This window comes from Homarus americanus, unplaced genomic scaffold, assembly GCF_018991925.1.
Source record: "Homarus americanus isolate GMGI-L3 unplaced genomic scaffold, GMGI_Hamer_2.0 scaffold11302, whole genome shotgun sequence".
Lineage (NCBI taxonomy): Eukaryota > Metazoa > Arthropoda > Malacostraca > Decapoda > Nephropidae > Homarus > Homarus americanus.
The window spans coordinates 2,495,176-2,515,494 of record NW_024736744.1 but is presented as its reverse complement, the minus strand read 5'-3'; the positions used below and the strand labels follow the sequence as shown (position 1 = coordinate 2,515,494).

General features: G+C 36.3%; 1 protein-coding gene across 8 annotated transcripts in view; it reads left to right on the top strand.

Annotated features, from left to right (window-relative positions):
• LOC121872461 (zinc finger MYM-type protein 4-like) overlaps positions 1-20,319 on the top strand; it is a 74,173-nt gene that overhangs the window by 13,509 nt on the left and 40,345 nt on the right. For 5 of the 8 annotated variants that reach the window (XR_006090090.1, XM_042375241.1, XM_042375245.1 and 2 more), the window contains exons 8-11: positions 296-402; positions 3,226-3,500; positions 4,904-5,019; positions 18,623-18,661. Coding sequence is in view for 7 of the 8 variants with exons in the window: in XM_042375241.1 (XP_042231175.1) it covers positions 296-402; positions 3,226-3,500; positions 4,904-5,019; positions 18,623-18,661 (537 nt within the window). In the remaining variant the exon portion in view is untranslated. Of the gene's footprint in view, positions 1-295; positions 403-3,225; positions 3,501-4,903; positions 5,020-8,758; positions 9,039-9,346; positions 12,216-18,622; positions 18,662-20,319 lie in introns of those variants that run through there. The other 3 variants (XM_042375239.1, XM_042375240.1, XM_042375242.1) reach the window with 2 other exon arrangements.

The window sequence follows — 20,319 nt, the reverse complement described above, 5'->3', positions numbered from 1 at the left end:
GTTAATCGAAATTACGTTAACCGAGGTGTTCGTTAAACGAGGGGTCACTGTACAAGGAAGTGAAGGTCTTTTAAACGCTCAAATTCTCCATTTCTTGTAGCAGTCATTACAATGCCATGTGTGATGCGGCATTACTCTGCTGTATTGTGTGTACTGTACCAGTGCCTTGGGTTAAACCAAATACTTCTGTATAGGGTTTTCCACCCAGCAGTTTATGGTAAATGGTAAAAATATTATTTTTTTATTTATTTTTTTCATAAAAGGAAACGTTTAAGTAAATTTTTTTCACTTGCAGGTGAAAAAATACAACTTCGACATGATTCACCGTCAGGTAGATGAAGACTTCAGAGATTATTTCTACTGTTCATTGAATTGCCTTAACACCAAAGATTTGTCTCCTTTGTAAGTATCCTTATTATAAAGCATCTTCTGAGGACCTTATACAACCTATTTGTATTGCAAGATAGCAGTTGTTATGGACGTGCAGAAAACAGAACTGTTGATAGATGAAAGCTCAGTCATACATTTAGTGTAAGAATACAAAAAGAGAGTTGGTGAAAGCCAGTACAGGTTGTACCTCTCTAGTCCGGCAACCTCGGGACCTGACCGGTGCCGGACCATGGAAATTCACCCTTTTCCTGGATATATAGTGACTTGTGCTTACGCTTGGAAGCACTTGCACCACTTTCTCTGCTTCATGGTCTCTTTGAAGACATATTGAAGGGTTAAATGTTGTACAGTAGCTTCTCAAATTTTGCGAGTTTTTAATTCAACGTTTTTTATTGGAACACACACACAAAAAAACAATTACAAATTTTGACGGCGGAAACTCGAATTTCGACGGGTTTGAACGACTCACCAACGTTCAGACGACGTGCACAATCGTGTAAACAGCGTCATTTCTCTTATGTAGAAAGGATTCATTATTGTTTATTACTGAATGTCTCCTTGATTGAATTAATGCTTATGTGTGCAAAATGAGCAATACAATTCAATAATAATACGTAGAATATTAAAACACACGAGGAGACGAGACGGCTTTGTTTTCGTTGTTTACAAAGCCAGTGACTGACTGGTTCTACATATAAAACTGAAGAAAATAAGACCCTGGTTGTAGCTGTAGTAAAATTAATATGGTTGTTTTAAGTAATGTTATTTAATGTTAATAAATGGAACAATAGAAGTAGTTAACAATAATGGTAAAGAAAAAAAAGAGATCGCATATGTAAGTGCGCACATGTGAAAACATATCGTCATTACTCTATATGAGAATATGAAAGCAACACTTATTTACCGTTCATATATATTTTAATTAATGTTTTTGAATTTTTTTTATTGAATTAATGTTTGTTTGTGCAAAATGAACAATACAATTCATTAATAATACGTGGAATATTAAAACACACGAGGAGACGAGACGGCTGCCGGCATTGTTTTCGTTAATGCTTACAAAACCAGATTGGTTCTACATATAAAACTGAAGAAAATAAGACCCTGGTTGTAGCTGTAGTAAAATAAATGTAAAAAAATTAATATGGTTGTTTTAAGTAATGTTATTTAATGTTAATAAATGGAACAATATAAGTAGCTAACCATTAATGGTAAAGAAAAAAAGTGAGACTGCGCGTATGTAAGTGTGCACATGTGAAAACATATCGTCATTACTCTACAAAAGAATATGAAAGCAACACTTATTTACTGCTCATATATATTGAAGGGTTAAATGTTGTACTCTGTATCGACAAGCAGAGAGAGAGAGAGCAGCCGAACTGCCGGATGTAAACAAACCTTAATTTCCCGCGGCTTTGGTTTTTTTTTTTTTTTCGGGGATTAGCCCACCTGGGCATAGGTCACTGACCCACATTGGGGCCTGAGGGGCGAAAATTTAATACTCCGGACCACGGGAGTTTGCGGACCACAGAATGCCGGACTAGAGAGGTACAACCTGTATTACATTTTAAGTACGCATAGTACCAGTCATCTGACACGCATGAGATCTGGGGGTTGCCGGCTAGGTTTTTCTGGAATGAGGAGCATCAGGACTAAAATGTACAGTAAACCCTCTGTAATTGGCTGTGAAGCCTCTGTTTGGATCATTAGATTCACCCTTAAAAGTAGCTTTAACTATAAAGTGTGCTGCAACATTAAAGCTTAAAAATGAAAGCATATAAATGTCAATAACAAAAGCATCTAATTAGCATTAATGAAAGCATAGAAAGAGTAAAACTGATGCAAGTTAGAGTTCAAGCTGTGTTGTAATTGCCCATGATGCTCACCTTAGCAACACAGTAGTGTTCCTAGCAGTAATGCTCAGCGCTGCTGACCCTCCACACACTCCCCACACAGCTGTACAGTAGAAACCCATGAATATTTAAAACTTTATCCCTTATGATAATTATTTCTTTTATTTCTTTTTTACATTTTCTCGATGTGGTATTTTGTATGGATGTACTTCACCTGGGTTAAAAAAAGAAGAAATTTATGTGCATATATCTAGCCAAAATTACAAGTTGAAAAGTACTTTATACCATATGATAATTACCATTTTTGTATACCTCATAAGATTGAGTGTGTATGTAACTCGTAAATTTTTTTTACGTATATCTACCCAAAATAATGAGTTAAAAAATAAACATAACATACAGCTCACGGGAGGGAAATAGTTGGAAATATCCCCGCCCCAGAATTACTTGACGCTCATTTTAAGTTATTAATTCCATTTTTTTGGGAGGGCGTTCCGGACACCAGGACACTGGATAAATAGTCTCATACTAGTAGTTACATCAATGGGCCACTCTGTGACTGTCCTCTATTTAAAGTCATCTTGTAAATTTGGAGATTTTTTGTGTGGCCATCTTTGCATGGAAGGTGAGATTCTTGAGGAACAGGATTTCAAAGATGTACTGTACAATGTGAATATTATTAGAATGCTTCCACTGTTTACACAGGTGGATTTGTTTAATAACACTGTCTGTTCATATGGTACCTCCTTCCCATCAAAGTGTGTCTAGTGTGTTTACAGGAGTTCATGAAAGTGTCCCTATAGGCTACAGTGTACAGTAAAGTAATTCATATTGTTGTTTCAAGCTGTTTGCTTTATTTTTGCACTTTTTAAGGTATTTCTAGTTTTTGGACATTGACTTGTTCTGGCCAATTTGTGTTTTGTAAAATCAAATTCCTGTATAGTCTATGATATGCAACTTGAATCAGATTATCTCTTTTCAGGACAAAAAATAGCACCAGCAGTGATGTTTCCTCAACAACCACAACAACAACAACCAACAACACAGCATCAACCAATTCCTCTGATGCCCCAATCACCCCCTGTAACATGTGCAATAATATGGCTAAAGCTCAATACCACATGGTCATGTCAGACAATACGCTTCGGAGCTTCTGCCGGTACGCCTGTGCTACCAAATACAAAAACACTTATGGCTTCCAAGTGAATGGAATACAGACAGACTCGACACAAAATTCCACTGCGTTACCGCCTATAAGTAAGTCTTCTTCTTACTCTACCGTTGCTGAGAATGTTTGTCAAGCTAGAATGTATGGAAGAGCCATCTATATACAGTATAGTACAATTAGTAACTAGTACGTATAGTACAGTACAGTACTGGATATGATAACACCGTTTTTCATCATACTGTATAACAAAAGGCCCGCTATAACCACCATATCCTCAACTCACTAACATATTGTACAAAATATGATTAATCTCTGCAAATTTATGTTTAGAACAATGTTTCACTGAAAATTTTCCAAATTTACTCTTTAAATTAGTGTAACATAACTCCTGTTATTACACATTATGGTATTACTCAACTTTTTTTTTATGGGAAGGTTTATTTAACTTATCAAGTAAAAAACCCCAGTTATTTTGAGGATTTGATCTCTTCATTATGGGGATGGATCTCTTAATATTATATCTGGCAAACTCCAGACTACAGTATATTCAACGCAGAAGGAAACCCAAACACAGGAGTAAACTGAATTCTAGGGTAATGTTTACAGTGCAATGTTTACAATCTATGATGTCCATCAGAACATAACCTCACAGATTAGACAGAAAGTATTGCATTAATGTGTGCTCTCTCTCTTACAGCTTAAAGTTATTTATAAATTTTGTGTCAGAGACAGTTTTCCATCAAATAGCTGCCTGGTCTGTAGAAAATTTAATTCACTCATTGTTCATACATACTGTATGTTTCCCCAAACACCCCCATCATAATCCTACCTACAGTACTCAAGTAGTCTAGTCTTCTTTATCTTTGTTCTCTCAGCAAAGGATAAAATTGTTTCACATAAATTAATAAATTTAATAGCAACAGCTGCTGTCTTATGAATGATTCACAAGCGTGTCTTTTCAATTTTACATTTGCATCTCGCTGTGGAAGTGTTTGTTGTCAAATGTGACTTAATATTGGATCTTTTGCTCCCTTCCTGGTACTTCTCCCTGTTTCCTTTTGTACTTTGTGTATATAGCAACTTTCATCTTCCTTGTTGCCTCTTCCCATTCATTACGTGCAGAAAAAATGGGAGAACACACGATAATTTAGAAGACATTATATAATGCCAAACTCATATAGGCCTTATATGGCTGTATTGTCTTGTGTGCATAAAGTATTCTTCTTGTATGTCACTTCCTTTTAATTTTTAAAATTTTTGTAAATTCATCCCCTTTTTTCTGAAGTCTGTTACCACAGTAGATTTTTCTCATATTTAGGCAAGAAAAGAAATGCAGCCATTTATTAATCTGATATTATTAGTAGCCAATTTAAGTTAATATTTATAATTCATGTTTTGTGTTATGTTAGAAATATGTTAATTGTGATACTTGTTGTAATTAAATAGATTTTACTGAGAATATATTTATTATGTAATTCATATCTTCTTATAGGACCAAAACCTTCCACCCAAGTGACTGCCACTATATCAGCTCTGCCATCTGGGAATGAGGCCACAATTCAGGCTAAGAAGAATGCAGTCAATGATGTTTCTCAGGAAGTTGTCAATGTAAGTGCATGTACAGTACTTTAAAGAGTAGCAAGTGTGTGAATGACTGGAAGTATTGAGTTGGTTGACTTGTAAGGGATAATAAATCTTCTGATGGTGGGTAATGCTTGACTATGTGGTGCCAGGGATATACCTGATAGGTATCTTGTGGCATTGTTGTGGAAAAGGATCAGTGTAACAGAACACTTCGGTTATGGCTTGAGTCAGAATTCATGATAGCAGGTGTAGGGAGGTAGTGGCCACTTTGTAACATGACGGGTAAAGGCTGGCAACACGTAGAGAAATGTTGCTCGACCTTAATTAGTAGTTGTGTGTAAAAACCCGGAGCACATGTCGGGGGCGACTAGTCTTGACCTTATACTACAACAAAATGTTCTGATGTATGGAGACATGTCGAGGCCTCTCTGTAGTAAACACATGTATTATTATGAATGAATCACTCTAGAAGCTACCGCATGTGTAAGGTGATTGGTAGAACCATTTAGCATCAGTAAAACTGCATGTCTCTTTTTAATACACTACTAGAAGCCCATTACTGATGAAGATATATGAGGAACCAATCAAATAGAGGTGAAATGATAAAACATGAACACAAGTTCGAAAAGCAGGAAGGATGTAATTAATATACAGCAATCGGAAAAAAATATAATTGGCATCACAGCAAATGGGAGGACACGGGTGGTAACCAGTGGTTTTGTATCATCTTGAACCTTGAGACACTTATATAATATTTGACTTAATTAAAATACTGGTCCCAGAAACATGTTCATATTCATTTGTAACTTATGATCAGAGAAGGCAGGTATATCCCCACATACTTTTACACATTCAGTGTGACACGTCATCAAATCAAGATGTTAAGGGAGCCACCCCACAAAGCATCACATAACAACACCAGTACAAGGAATGGGGCATCACTCTGCAAGGGTTGCTGAATGAGGGAGGATGGTGGAGATGAGCGAGGTTGACTTCTCTCTTGATGGAATAGCAGCCGAGCTTGGCCTTCACTGAGCGACGGTTTATCGTTGGCCCCTAAGAGGTGGGAGGAGGATGGAGACCTCAGAGACCAGCAAGAAAAGCCACTGCTGCTGAGGACCAGCGCATTAGAGAATACGTTGAGGGGAATCCATTCAGCAACACTGACAGTAAGAGAGCGTCTGCAGCTTGGTGTTTCAGCATAGACAGTCAAGGTTACACTTTCCTCCCCAGCCTGTCTCTCCTGTGCCTTACCAGGTGCCATCTTGTCCCCAGCCTGTCTCTCACCAGACTCCATACTTCCTAAATTTTCACGTCTAAACTGATGGAAAGAAGGGATTTCTTGGGTACAGTAGCAGCAAGATGCTTTCCAGGCATTTTTTTATTTTATTTTTCAAATGTTGAGCTGAAAACGTGACTGAATTTTGCTGAGTTAGGAACGTGTGAATGGGGTGGACATCACACTGGTGAGTGCGAGATTCAAAATGACTCTATATCACACTTCAGCGACTTAAATAAAATATTGTTCGTTAAATATTAAACAATGTTGTTTGGCACGACATAAATCAGCGAATGCCTGTACTAATGTTTTTACTAGGCAAACACTGGCTGAAAAGAGACACTTGAGTATATTACTTAAATAACCTGGTAACCTAGTGTGTGACCCCTTCACTCCTCCTCAGCCTACGTCTGGTTCGTGCCTTCCTCCACAAACGTGGAGATGAGGAGCGACGAACTGGTGTGGGTTAGGGTGGAGTGCCATCCCTCTATACTTCTTAATAAGGAACTAGGTATTGCAGCTCATTATGGATGAACATGGACTGCAAAATATAAATACCATACAGTATGTCATAATATGAAGCACGCTCAATCTATAAGCATGTGTCGTAGATACTAATATAAGCAACAGTGACTTGAATATAATATACTGTATATATATATATATATATATATTAGCTGTACAGTATAGAAGTCAGTAGGAAACCAATTTTTCATTCTCCCATTTGGTAAAGCAGTCATAACAAACCCGTCTTCACATGGTGACAAATAATTTAATCCGTCACTTTGTTTTGAAGGGCGAGGGGACATTAAACCACTCCAGTTACCCCTTGCATCCTTCAGTTTTCTACGATGCCAAAATTTTTTTGTTGATTACTGTATATTATCACAATCATGTTTTTTGAACTTGTATTAATTTTTTATTAAAAATTCCTTACATGAATGTTTTCACATTTCTTAATCAGTAACAGGCTTCTAGTTACTTAATTATATAAGGGAGACATGTGGTTTTCCGATGCAAAACACTGTACTTCTGCCAATCAGAGCACTCAGAAATGTTACATGTAATGTCTCTGAGCAATTCATTTATAATAATACAGTACGTGTGTTTACTCTGGAGAGATTTCCAGATGTCTCCATAAACCAGAACATTTTGTCTAGTGTCCACTTGGCTGACTGTGCCCCCCAAAAAATATAAATACAGTCATGCGCCGGTTAATGTCCTAGATACGTTCTTGGAAACGTGATGTTAACCGAAATGGACGTTGTCCGAAAGTACAGAAACCTATGGGATTTATTCTAATTGGTTCCAGGCACCCAACCCCAAATTTCCCATTTTACGGCCATTTTGACCCACTAAATATATATATAATGTTCTGGTAAATATCAGAAACACACATAGGCATGACGAGGTTTTTTACAAAGTGATGAAAAGGATACGCTCAGTACTGTACAGTGGGTAGTCCACAAAACATGTAGTCATGTCTCTTTATTTGAGTGCCCCGTCTTAGGAGTCTTTTCTCTCACTTCAGGATGCCTGAGTTCTCCGTTTTCTCTCTTAATCTTAGAGTGCACCAGAGACTTCGTTATTCCTTAGTAAATCCACAGAATTTGAAATTGCAACCCCAATTGCAACTGGGGTTGCAATTGTTGTTATCCAACTAGATATGTCTGATTACAGCAAATGTGTTATTGTCAGTTTGTAGGTGAAAGATTTTATCCTCAATAGATGTACTGTAGGTTAACATTACACCTGGTGGCAAATGCCTAAGGAAGGAAGGATATTCCTTTAACACATAATATCTGGCCAGTATGGGGAGGATCATCGTGTCTGTCGGGGTCGTGGAGTGGTGGTCCAGCAGGCGTCACAGAAGTGTTAGGGGGGGGGGGGCACGGACGTATATGCGATCGGACGTTGTTCGGTTGAACATTAACCGGCGCATGACTGTATATACCTTTACGCTGTTGGCTGGGCTGCTGCTCAAGCGTAACATGTGCTTAATAAATCTAATTGCGATTGACAGTATCTGACAGTTTCTCATACCCAACTTTCCATAACCAATAAATAGCCGAAATTCTTATTTATACAGTATAAATATTGCAATACATACTTAAATAGACCAAGCTAGATAGATACTTTCAATGCATTCAGTCTCTTATGCCTAATAAAGTATCTTCTGATTTGTATCCAATTATCATCTTATGTAATGTATATATACTGCATATATATGTACTGTATATGTAAGAACTAGTTGAGAAAATGAATTTAACAAGAAGTGAATTCATCCAATTCTTGTCCTGGATTTGTTCCTCAGTTTGTGATGAATATCAAATTTAAATGGGTAAATTTACTTTGCTCTCATTAACTGATGTTAATGAATGTTTGATGTAAATCTTTTATTATTTCACCACGTTAAGGTATACAAGAAGATGCATACTTAAATATTGAAAACTTTACTAAAGTATTTAATTTATACTGTACTAGTCTGAGACAGTAGTTGGCAACTCTTCCCATGAATCAGACCAGGACAACACAACCACTCAGTGTGGGACAGACAGGTTGAGGGGGCCCAAGAGTTTGATCCCCACAAGAAAGCCTACACCTGGCAGGAAGAGGGACCCTGTTTGGGTTTCCTTTGAAAGAATAGCGAAGGGAACAGGTTTCCGAGCTATATGCAAGAGTTGCAAGAAGGATATGCAAGGATTTGTTCACACAATGAAGAGGCACTTGGAGGTCTGCAAGAAATCATCCTCTTTTCCAAAAGGTAATGTATTTTGCATTTTATATAGTAGTATTTCACAATGATTTGCTTCTTCGTAGAATGTAATACATGTATAGTATACTGTATATTTAAACCAATTTATCTTACAAAACGAGTGCTTACACCTTTTCACTTTATATCTCTCATTTCGTCATGTGTCTCTTAAAGCCTGATATTCTTAAATATGTGGATGATAAATTCTACATTTTTTAACTTTTCTTGATGTATCCCAAATATTTTGAAGCAGTAAAATGCACTTTACTGTGTGATGTGACTGGACATATAACTTATTTGTGCTTTGCATCTTTCAGATATTGAAAACTCTGATGACACAGACAAGACTCGACTACCCCAGCTGTGTACATCTTCAGCAGCACGTATGGCCTCATCTGCAACAGAAAATTTGAATCCACCAACTTCGCCAGAACACATATCTCCACCACCAGCAAAAGTGGCACGAAGAGACTTAGATCAAACTAGCTTAAAGGGTTATGTTTTTACAACCAATAAAAATGAAAAAGAAATCCTAGACAAGGAAATAGCTAATTATATTTATGCCACTAATTCACCATTTCATACTGTAGAACACCAACAATTTATCAAAATGATAAGTAAACTAAGACCAGGATATGTACCACCAAACACGAAGCAGGTCGGGGGATACCTTCTTGAACAGTCATACTCGAATGTACTGGAACAATATGCTGCTGATTTGAATGGCAAAACTGTGTGTCTAGCAATAGATGGTTGGAATAATGTTCACAAGGAACCAATAGTGTGTGCAAGCTTAGCATCAGAAGGTAAAATATATCTTGTTAAATCAGTGGACACAGAATCACAACACACTGTTAAGTATCTTTTGGAAATCGCTGAAGCAATTGCCAAAAAATCTGAAGAGAATTTTGGGTGTTATGTAAGAAGCTTTGTGATTGATAATGCTATAGATATGACAAGAGTGCGTAGAGATCTGGGGAAAACAGATGAAAAACTAATAACTTATGGATGTTCTGCACATTACTTAAATCTTTTGGCTCAAGACCTACACATCATGGGCATTAAAGAACACATCACCCAAGTCATCAAATACTTTAGAAGTAATCATATTCCTGAAAGCTTGTACAAATCTAGGGGAGGAAAAGTGCTTCTAATGCCATCAGACAACTGTTGGAACACTCTGGCTGATTCTATCCAATCATACCTGGAGAACTGGGATGTTCTAGTACAGTTATGCTGGATACACAGTGATGCTATTGACCAACAAATAATAAGGAGAGTAAATGACAAGGCTTTAAAGCAATTTGCTGAAGACTGCTTGGATAGACTAAAACCAATTACTGTGGCACTGGACAGACTCCAACAAGAACAGGCACTAATAAGTGATGCAGTAGAAGTTTGGTACAAACTCAGATGTGATCTGCAGGACTGTTTAACTGAGCAAAAGGATATAGATAACCTAATGAGTAAAATGAATGTGGCTTTGACGCCTGCTCATTACTTAGCAAATCTGATTGATCCTAGATACCAAGGAAAGAATCTTAATGCTGGTCAAATTGATATTGCTGAAAGATATGTGGGGAAAAATTTCCCCGAGTTTCTTCCAACATTAAGGAGTTATCAAAGAAGAGACAGACCTTTTAAGAAATTGCACTTTAATAATAATGTTGTAAACTCCCTCTCACCCCTTGCTTGGTGGCAAAATTTTTCAAGTGATCTGGGGGACAAACTAATGAATATTCCAGCCCAGATGCATACAGCTGTTGCATCATCTGCAGGAATTGAGAGAACCTTTTCTACATTTGGTCTTAGCCAGTCAAAGATTAGAAACAGCCTTGGGAATGAGAAAGCTTCAAAGCTTGTTACTGTATTTAAATTTTATAACAAAAACATTCAATCAAATTCATAAGAGCAGCAGCCTCAGGTTCTTACTCTGCAGAAGTGAGGAACAAGCTGTGTCCTTTGAATGTTAGGTGTCATTATCTAAATTTCTTTTGTTGATATTGTAGCCTTTTTTTTATTTCTGAAAATATTTATTTTATCATGAATATATCCATACAAATAAAATAAAAAAACCCACATCAGTGTGACTTTCATGTTTTGTAAGATTAAATTCATATATACATCAAATTAAGGCAAAAAATTAATGTGCATTGTTAATTCTTAATATATCAACTGTTCATCTGCCAGAATCAGTCTTTCAGTTTTCATGAACTGATGATCTGCCAGAATCAGTCTTTCAGTTTTCATGAACTGATGATCTGCTAAAATCAGTCTTTTTCAGCTTCCATCAACTGTTGATTTGTCAAAGTCAGTCTTCATCAGTTTTCATGTACTGTTGATCTGCCAGAATCAGTCTTTTTCAGTTTTTATGAACTGTTGATCTGCCAGAATCAGTCTTTCAGTTTTCATGAACTGATGATCTGCTAAAATCAGTCTTTTTCAGCTTCCATCAACTGTTGATTTGTCAAAGTCAGTCTTCATCAGTTTTCATGAACTGTTGATCTGCCAGAATCAGTCTTTTTCAGTTTTCATCAAGTCCTAATAGATAATGATGTAAGTTAATTATTCCATTATTCTTCATTTACAGTTCTTTGGTACAGTATTTTATTAAACAAATTTAAAACATTAGATAAACTTTAGGAAATGGGTACTTATGTACATAAGAAAGGTTAAGTAAAACGTCATAGTTATCTTTTTACATACCTTTTTTTTAACACTTAAATTTGGCAGTCTATGGATGTGACAAAAAATATATACAGTAGTAGTGTATCTTGTACAAATACAGTTATCCAATATTATATACTTGACCAAAAAAATCAGCTTTATTTGTATTCTTAAATAGAATAACTGATGGATATTGACTATTGGGTAAGCCAAATGTAGATCCTGCAAGCATTTTACCCGAGAGCAGTAAAGGGTCTCAGGATTAATGCACTCGGTAAAGGGGGATTAAAACGACGCACTCTAGTAATTGGTCAATAATTAACCCCTATAATAAATGCTCCCAATAAATTTCTTGACATATAATGAAGGCGGAGTCATTTTTTAACAAATCCCACCATATTTACTACACGCTATATAATTTGGTATGTGCTATAAATCAATGAAGGAAATTTGCCATGAGGTTCCTGGCATCATCACATTTCATTTTGGTACAGTACAGTGGTCCCTCGGTTAACGAACACAATTCTTTCCAGAAGCTCGTTCGTTAACCGAAACCATTGCTTCAATGGGATATTGGGTAATTGGTTCCTGCTCACAGAAAAGTACTGTATATACAAAGTAAAGCCAAAAATGCATCTAGTCAGAAACACTCCTAAAATGCCCCTAAATCGCCTTTAAATCACTATATATATCGAACATATACACTAGAACTTTTAAATCACTACTGTAATGTGATACAGGTGATTAATTTTATCTTTTGTGCAAAATACATGACGTTTATATTCAAATTATTCGCTGTCTTGCAAGGATTTCAGCAATGCAAATTATATTATCCTAACTTTAGTCCGAGATATTATATAAAATAAACACCTTAAAGCCTAATGAAAACACGAATCTTTTGTCTGGGAAGGCAAGGAGGGAAGGAGCCAGCGAGCGTGGGAAGAGGGGGGGGGTAGCGGGAGGTGAGGTGACAGATAGTGTCTGGTGAAGTATAATTTGTTTATTTATTTGAGATTTTTGTTTTTAGCTCATAAAATTCACATAAATTACCCGGCCAGAATATAATTTACATTGCTGGAATTCTTATAAGATTGTGATTAATTTGAAAAATATAAACAAGCTAAAATTTGCATTAGACATACAAATTTTAGATCAATTTAAGAATTTTATTAGGGAGAGCAAAATTTTTATCTTTTGTGCGAAATATATGGCCTTTATATTCAAATTATTCCCTGTCTTGCAAGGATTTCAGCAATGCAAATTATGTTATCCTAACTTTAGTCTGAGGTATTATTTATTTTTAAACCTGTAAGCCTGGTCCTTTTCTCCAAACGTTTCTCAGGAAGGTGGGGGAGGGAGGGGTGACAGTGACATGTTTGACATTTGGCATCTGGTGTGAAGTATTTAATTGTTAATTTATGTCCTTTAGATTGAGTTTTTGTTTTTTGCTTATAAAATTTAATAGAAGTGACCCGGGTGAATTTAATTTGCATTGCTGGAATTCTTATAGATAGTGATTAGTTTGAATGTAAACATAGAAGAGATCACTGAATTGGCTGAGTACCTCCTCAGCTTATCAGCTGATGTTCAAAACAAAATGTGATTGTCGTAAGGATTTCGTTAATCAAATTTTTTTCGTTAACCGAATTGAAGATTCTTATGGAAGGTAATTCGTAAACCGAAATTTCGTTAACCGAGGGACCCAAATCCAGGGCGTAAGTCCGACAGATAAAAAAATAAATAAATAAATAAATAAAAAATCTACAATGAAATACAGTACAGTGAAAGTAATAATAATAAGGAATGGATACTGTGTGACTGAGCACTTACCTTTAATGTAGTCAGCTGAATGCACATGGGGCCCCCATAATTTTCTAATTATATATATATATATATATATATATATATATATATATATATATATAATATATATATATATATATATATATATATATATATATATATATATATACATGCAAGTAAATCACTGTAGGTGCGCGTGATCTAGGTATATGCTGATAACCACAAGGAAAGAAGAAAACACGAAGTTCCCAAGCGCTTTCGTGTAATTCACATCTTCAGGGGTGAGTACAGACTAGAGAGAGTAATACAAATCAAGGTGTATATATACAGAGGAGGGTGAGACCAGGTCCACAATGGTCAGGTATTAGGTAATGACCCTACTAATCTTTAAATAGCACACAACGGTTGGTGGTCAGGTCAGATGGTCAAGTGACCCGGCCTTCTCACCTGATCACAAATCTTCTTAATTACAAAATTGTCCAGCTTGTACATGCCGTTACTCAAATTCATGTTGAATGCTTCGGTATGTTTAATAAGACTAGATTCTATGATGTTCCTACTGTCAATTGACTTACATGGTAATATTGAGGAGGCATTATCCCAGTCAATGCAATGCTTGTTATCCCTCAAATGAACAAACAGAGCATTGGATTCCTGGCCTGTCCTAACACTGTATTTGTGTTGTTTAATTCTAGTTGCAAGATCTTTACCTGTCTGGCCTAAGTAAAACATATTACATTCCTTGCAAGGAACTTTATAAATGCAACCAATTGTGTTGTTGGGGGAGTTCTTGATTAACATTTGTTTAACAGTGCTTGAGTTTTTAAATGCCACATTGACGTTCCAGGTTTTTAGCTGTGCAGGAATGTGTGAGAAATTTTTGTGAAATGGTAATATTAAGATATTCTTATGGTCATGGGTGGGCTTAGGGTCAGTTCTATAAAAAGTTTTCTTAGTAATGTTTAAGCATTTGTCTATGAAAGATCTAGGGTATTTAAGGTTTGAGCCAATATTATATATATATTTGTATTCCTCATCGATGAATTCCGGACTGCAAATTCTCAAGGCACGTAAAAACATTGTTGAAAATACTGACTGTTTGACTTTATTATGGTGGGCAGAATAATAATGAATGTATGAACACATATTAGTTGGTTTTCTATAAATACTGAACTTAAAAGTGTTACCTATTCTGTGTATCAGACAGTCTAGGAATGGCAATTTACAGTCTTGCTCTAATTCCACAGTGAATTTGATCGAGGGGGCTAAGTTGTTAAGTTGTGGTAGGAAAGCTTTTAGGTCCTCATTACATGGCCAGAGACATAATACATCATCAACATATCTAAACCAGACTGCTGAGGGTGGTAAAATATTACTTAATAGTTTCTTTTCAAAGAATTCCATATATAGGTTGCTTAATACAGGTGAGAGTGGATTACCCATTGCCATACCAAATTTTTGAGCATAATATTCCCCATTGAATTCGAATTTGCAATCCTTAATACATAGTTTGATGAGTTCGATGAAGTCGTCTTTCGAGACGGGCAGTGAAATGTTATCCAGGGAATCTATGAGGAACTCTAGTAAATCATCAACTGGGACCTTTGTAAAGAGTGACGTTACATCAAAGCTGACCAGTTTAAAATCATGATTAATGTGTAAGTTATTGAGTTTATCAACCAGATCCATATTATTCTTGATATTGGAGTTAGAAATGTTGCCAACTAGGGGATTTAGTAAAGAAACTAACCATTTAGATAGTTTATAAGAGATTGACCCAACTGAGCTAATGATGGGTCTTGCTGGGTTATTGGGCTTGTGGGTCTTGATTACACCGTGCATGTATGGCAGTGGAGGGGAAGTTGAAGTAAGATGTTTAATGAGCGTAGCTTTGCCTCTCAATAGGGACTTCAGTTTTTTGTTGAACTGGGTGTTGACAGTGTTGAGAGGATTATTTATGAGTTTAGAATATGTTGTGGTATCATATATATATATATATATATATATATATATATATATATATATATATATATATATATATATATATATATATATATATATATATATATATATATATATATATAAAGTGATTTAAGGGTGATTTAGGGGATTTTTAGGAGTGTTTCTGACTATGCATTTTTGGCTTTACTTTGTATCTATACTTTTTCTGTGAGTTGGAACCAATTACCCAATATCCCATTGAAATAATAGATTCGGTTAACAATTTTTTTTTTTTTTTTAACAGGGATTAGCCCACCTGGGCACAGGTCACTAACCCACATCGGGGTCTGGGGGGCGAAAATGTAATACTAATAATAATAATAATAATAATTATAATTATGATGATTATAATAATAATAATAATAATAATTCAGATAAGTAAAATTAAAAAAAAATACAAAAATAAAAAAAATAAAATAATAATGATAATAATAATAATAACACTGCAATAATAATAATAAAGAAATAACATAAAAAGAGATCAATAGTGAGAAACAATTTACATGTATGTTGTGTTGTCAGTGTTAAGAGAAACAATTGAGACCCTGCAATTGTGTGTAAATGTGGCAGAAAGTCAGATGAACTACCTGGGACTTGGTCACATATGGCAGCAGGGTCTACCATTAGACAATACATTATGCTTCCAATATCTTCCCAGGCGGTAGAACCTCCCTATTTGGTAGTTGCCTACTACCTACTGGGGGGTTAACGAACGACTCTGGAACCAATTGTGTTCATTAATCGAGGGACCACCCCTGTATATATTAATCAGATTTTTTTACCCAGCTGAACACACACACAGTGGTATCCTCGTTAACTGGAGAAATTGGTGCAGAGCACTTCTAGGTAAGAGATTTCCAGGTATCCATACGACTTTCTCAACCAGAAAAATTTCTTAAACCCAGAATTTTTTCCCGTTACTGGAAAGAGTTTCAGAGTCTAAACTACGCTTGCACAGACACACACTAGCCCACATCCTCAGAATGTTTCTGGGCGCTGGGGAAAGTTTTCTAAGAGTCTAAACTACTGGAGTCTGTAAAAGCAGTTCTAATTAAGTTAGAAACTCCATTTCTTTTCAAGAATAACCCTAAATACTTTATCTAAAAGTTTGGTGAAATAAATATATTTAAAAAACAAAACAAAAAGTCTATATGATACAGGCATGAATGGAGCTGTGTTCCAGTATAGACAATGGTGTTTTACACTTCACAGGAGTCTAAACTACGCATCTCGCAGGAGCTGTACAGTATTTATTTACACCATCACTACTGTACTTGTGCAATATTGTTAATACTGTAAACAAAATAATGTATACTACAGTATTACTATAATGTATATACGGTACTGTACTCGCCATCAGATCGTGTCGTCTTGAGCGTAGAGTAGGCAGACACTGTTCACTCGGCTGAATATAATACAGTAGACTCGCAACTTACGCGGATTACCCCTGCATCGTTATCTGACCTTGACGATCCCCTCACGGTGACGTGGGAAGGAGATGAATAATCTCAAAACAACAACACATCTCTGTCTACATAATGTCTGTATTCTATTAATGCTGTTATGCATTTGTTACAGATGTTGAAATTACATTACAGTAGTGATTTATGAGTTCTAGTGTATATGTACGTATATATAGTGATTTAAGAGCGATTTAGGGGATTTTTAGGAGTGTTCTGACTTTACGCGGTTTTTGGCTTTGCGCGGGGTCCCAGGAATGTAACCCCCGCGTAAGTTGTGAGTCTACTGTACATAACTGTCATCACGTCTTAACACAGCTCAATAATTTTAGCTTATAGAAATATTGGTTGGGTCCAAACACCTGGACCCCCAGAGACTGCTGATCCTGTACACACATGGGCTTCCTATGCCAGCAAGTGCCAATGCTGGAAGATATTGCTCTGTTCTGCTCTGCTTTCCCTGAGTAAGATGGTAAGCTGTATGATGAAAACCAGGGGTCCAGTCCTGGAGCAAACTTAAAGTCAACATAAACACTATTTTACCTGGTACTTTAGAAATAAATAATTCATAATTTTTTCAATTATTTGTTAAGGTAGTGAGAAGATAATATTAAAATAAATTGATATTTTGTACGAAAAATACTATGAGGTTTGACTTTTCTGTTATCTTAAAACATTACTTGTGTGCTCCAAGACATAAGAAGGGCTCTTCCTCAAATTATTATGTGGTCCAGAAAGGCTGAGGCTGTGCTTGTAGAAAAAGTGAGACCAATGCCAGCTTTCTGGAGTAAAGTTCTTATCATATCTGCTAATGGACTGAATTGTTGTCTGTCAGCACACTTCCTTCCCATGGTCTTCCCAGACTAACCCTAGGACTAAGTTTTGATACTGGCTGCTTTCTTCCTTTCTGCCTTACCATTCCTTCCTCCATAATTGCTTTCACTCTCATCTCACTACTTTTTTTTTCAAGGGCAATAATTAGCCTGTCCACCTCTTCCTGCTGTACAGCATGTCTGTTTTATTGTTCAACCAAACTTCATCAGCTGGGCGTGGGACCGCTGGCTGTGCGTCCCCAATCTAGGGCACAGTATGCTATCATTTGTGGGAAGCCTGTTCTGCCAATAGCATTAAGTCTGATAGATGGATATATGACAGGGTGGAAAAACCATACGGGGAGTCACTCTGGAAATGTGCTCCAACTGGTTGACAGCCCAGGATGGTGGCGAGAGGTGTAGTTTCACCTCCCCATCCAGTATTTTCAAGGGGTCACATTTCTAACACAAATGAATATGGTTTAAACTCGGTACAAAGGAAAAGCATCCTGTAATGTGATCCAGTATCTATGGCTGAGACTGATAACCATACAGTATGTCATTGTTTGGTTGGAGGCTGTGATGTTAATAGTTACTTGTTTTAACATTTACCAAATGTAGTTATTTACACTAATCCATATGTTGTGCAGCAACTTCTTTTATAGTGCCATGCTTTATTATTATTTTTTCTTTGCTGCCTTTTATTGTAGGCAATTAATCTTGACAATATTATTGATGTGTTGTTTGGGTAAATGATGGATGTATAATTGCTGATATGTGAGTATGTTTGACTTCAACCATAGAACTGATACAGTCACAAAACAATTGAGTTCATCTTTATATTCTTCAGAGAGATGAACAGGCACTTCAAAATTCTGAACTACATTCCGTATGTACATTTTTACTTTATCTTCACTGTCATGTATTTTTTTATTTGTTTTATGGCTTTTGGTGCTTTTTTTTATAGGAAAACCACTGCTTTGTGTAGTTAAACTGTGTGTAGTACTCTTGAGGCTTCACATACTGTACACTACATAACTGCATGCCACTGAAGAACTTTTTTGCAGATCATTGTCTCAAACTCATTAACATCAAGCTTAGAAGGTGGTGCTGTATAGTGCATGAAAGAGTTGCTTTTTTTTGTAGAGTTTATGCTTCCTTTCACAATTACAGTATAGTCTCGATTTACGCGGATTTGGTTTACGCGTTTGGTCATTTACGCGGCACCTTGCCAGACCGACAATTTTTATTTACACGGTTCATTCCATCATTTACGCGGGAAGCGGCGCTGGCAGGGTGCGCACAAGGTCGCCCAGTCAACAAAACATTACCGAGTTTTTCACCCGCCACCCACCACAGCTGGCCCAAATCAGTGATAGTGAGGATATGGACTTTGAGGGGTATGACAAAGAGGCCCTGCAAGCCTCTGTGGTGAATAGTGATACAATTGATACAAGTGATACAGGTGAGGGCCAATAATCTGCCCTCTGCCTCGGAACCAATCCCCCATCCCCGTGTGCCCAGCCATCTTTTCTACTAACGTAAGTGTTAAAAAACCTCATGTTATTGATATTTCTCTTAAATATTAATTGTGTGTGCATACCATCATAAAATTAAGATGTTATTTTTACTATAACGTACGTATTGTGTCGGAAAAAGTGTAGTTTGGGGGTCGGCCGAGTCTCTATTTCAATTAATCCCATATTTTCTGTTATTTCATTTAAGCATTTCTCGTTTTACGCGGACCTCCACAGGTTCAATTGACCGCGTAAATGAAGACTATACTGTACTTTATTGATGGATACAAGCTCATTTTCCTATTTGCTGTGTTCTGTTATACGAAGATGGTGCAACACAAAAGAAACAAATTGGTATTGAAGACCATTGGGCTTGGTGGAAAATACCATAAAGTGGTTAATTTTTACCATCCCGGTACAGTATTTCTATAAAACAAAAATATCAGCTTTGCTTGATTATTTTTTCCTCCGCTCACTTAGTCTTTTTCTGCCTTATCCTTAACTAGGACTACAAAGACACCTACCATATGTGTGGCTCCTAACTATGATTATTTACCTGCACCTTAAAATATGGGCACACTTCATTTCCACAAAATCTTAGGCTCCTACCACACCATTTGACATGGGTATAGGCTTAGACTTTATTTGCCACAGTTGAGTATATATGTAATAATTCTGGGATTTTTTTGAGGGGGGGGGGGAAATATGTGTACCTGTACAGTATTTATTTAACTGATTGCTTTGATTTTTTGTCATATCAAAAGCAAGAGATTATAAGATATACAGTATAGGGGTCTTATCCGCCGTTAATTGGGACCGGAAAAACACCTCTGATAATGAATCCACTTACAGCGGGGAATTAATCCCATAAGAAATAATGGAAATAGGTCAAATTGGGACCATGACATTGTACACAACACTCCAAAAAATTATATGATATCTTTTTACAATTATATACCTTAGAAACATTTGTTAAACATTTGAGGACACATTAATTTAAGAAATTAATTAACTTTATAAGTTATCTAAC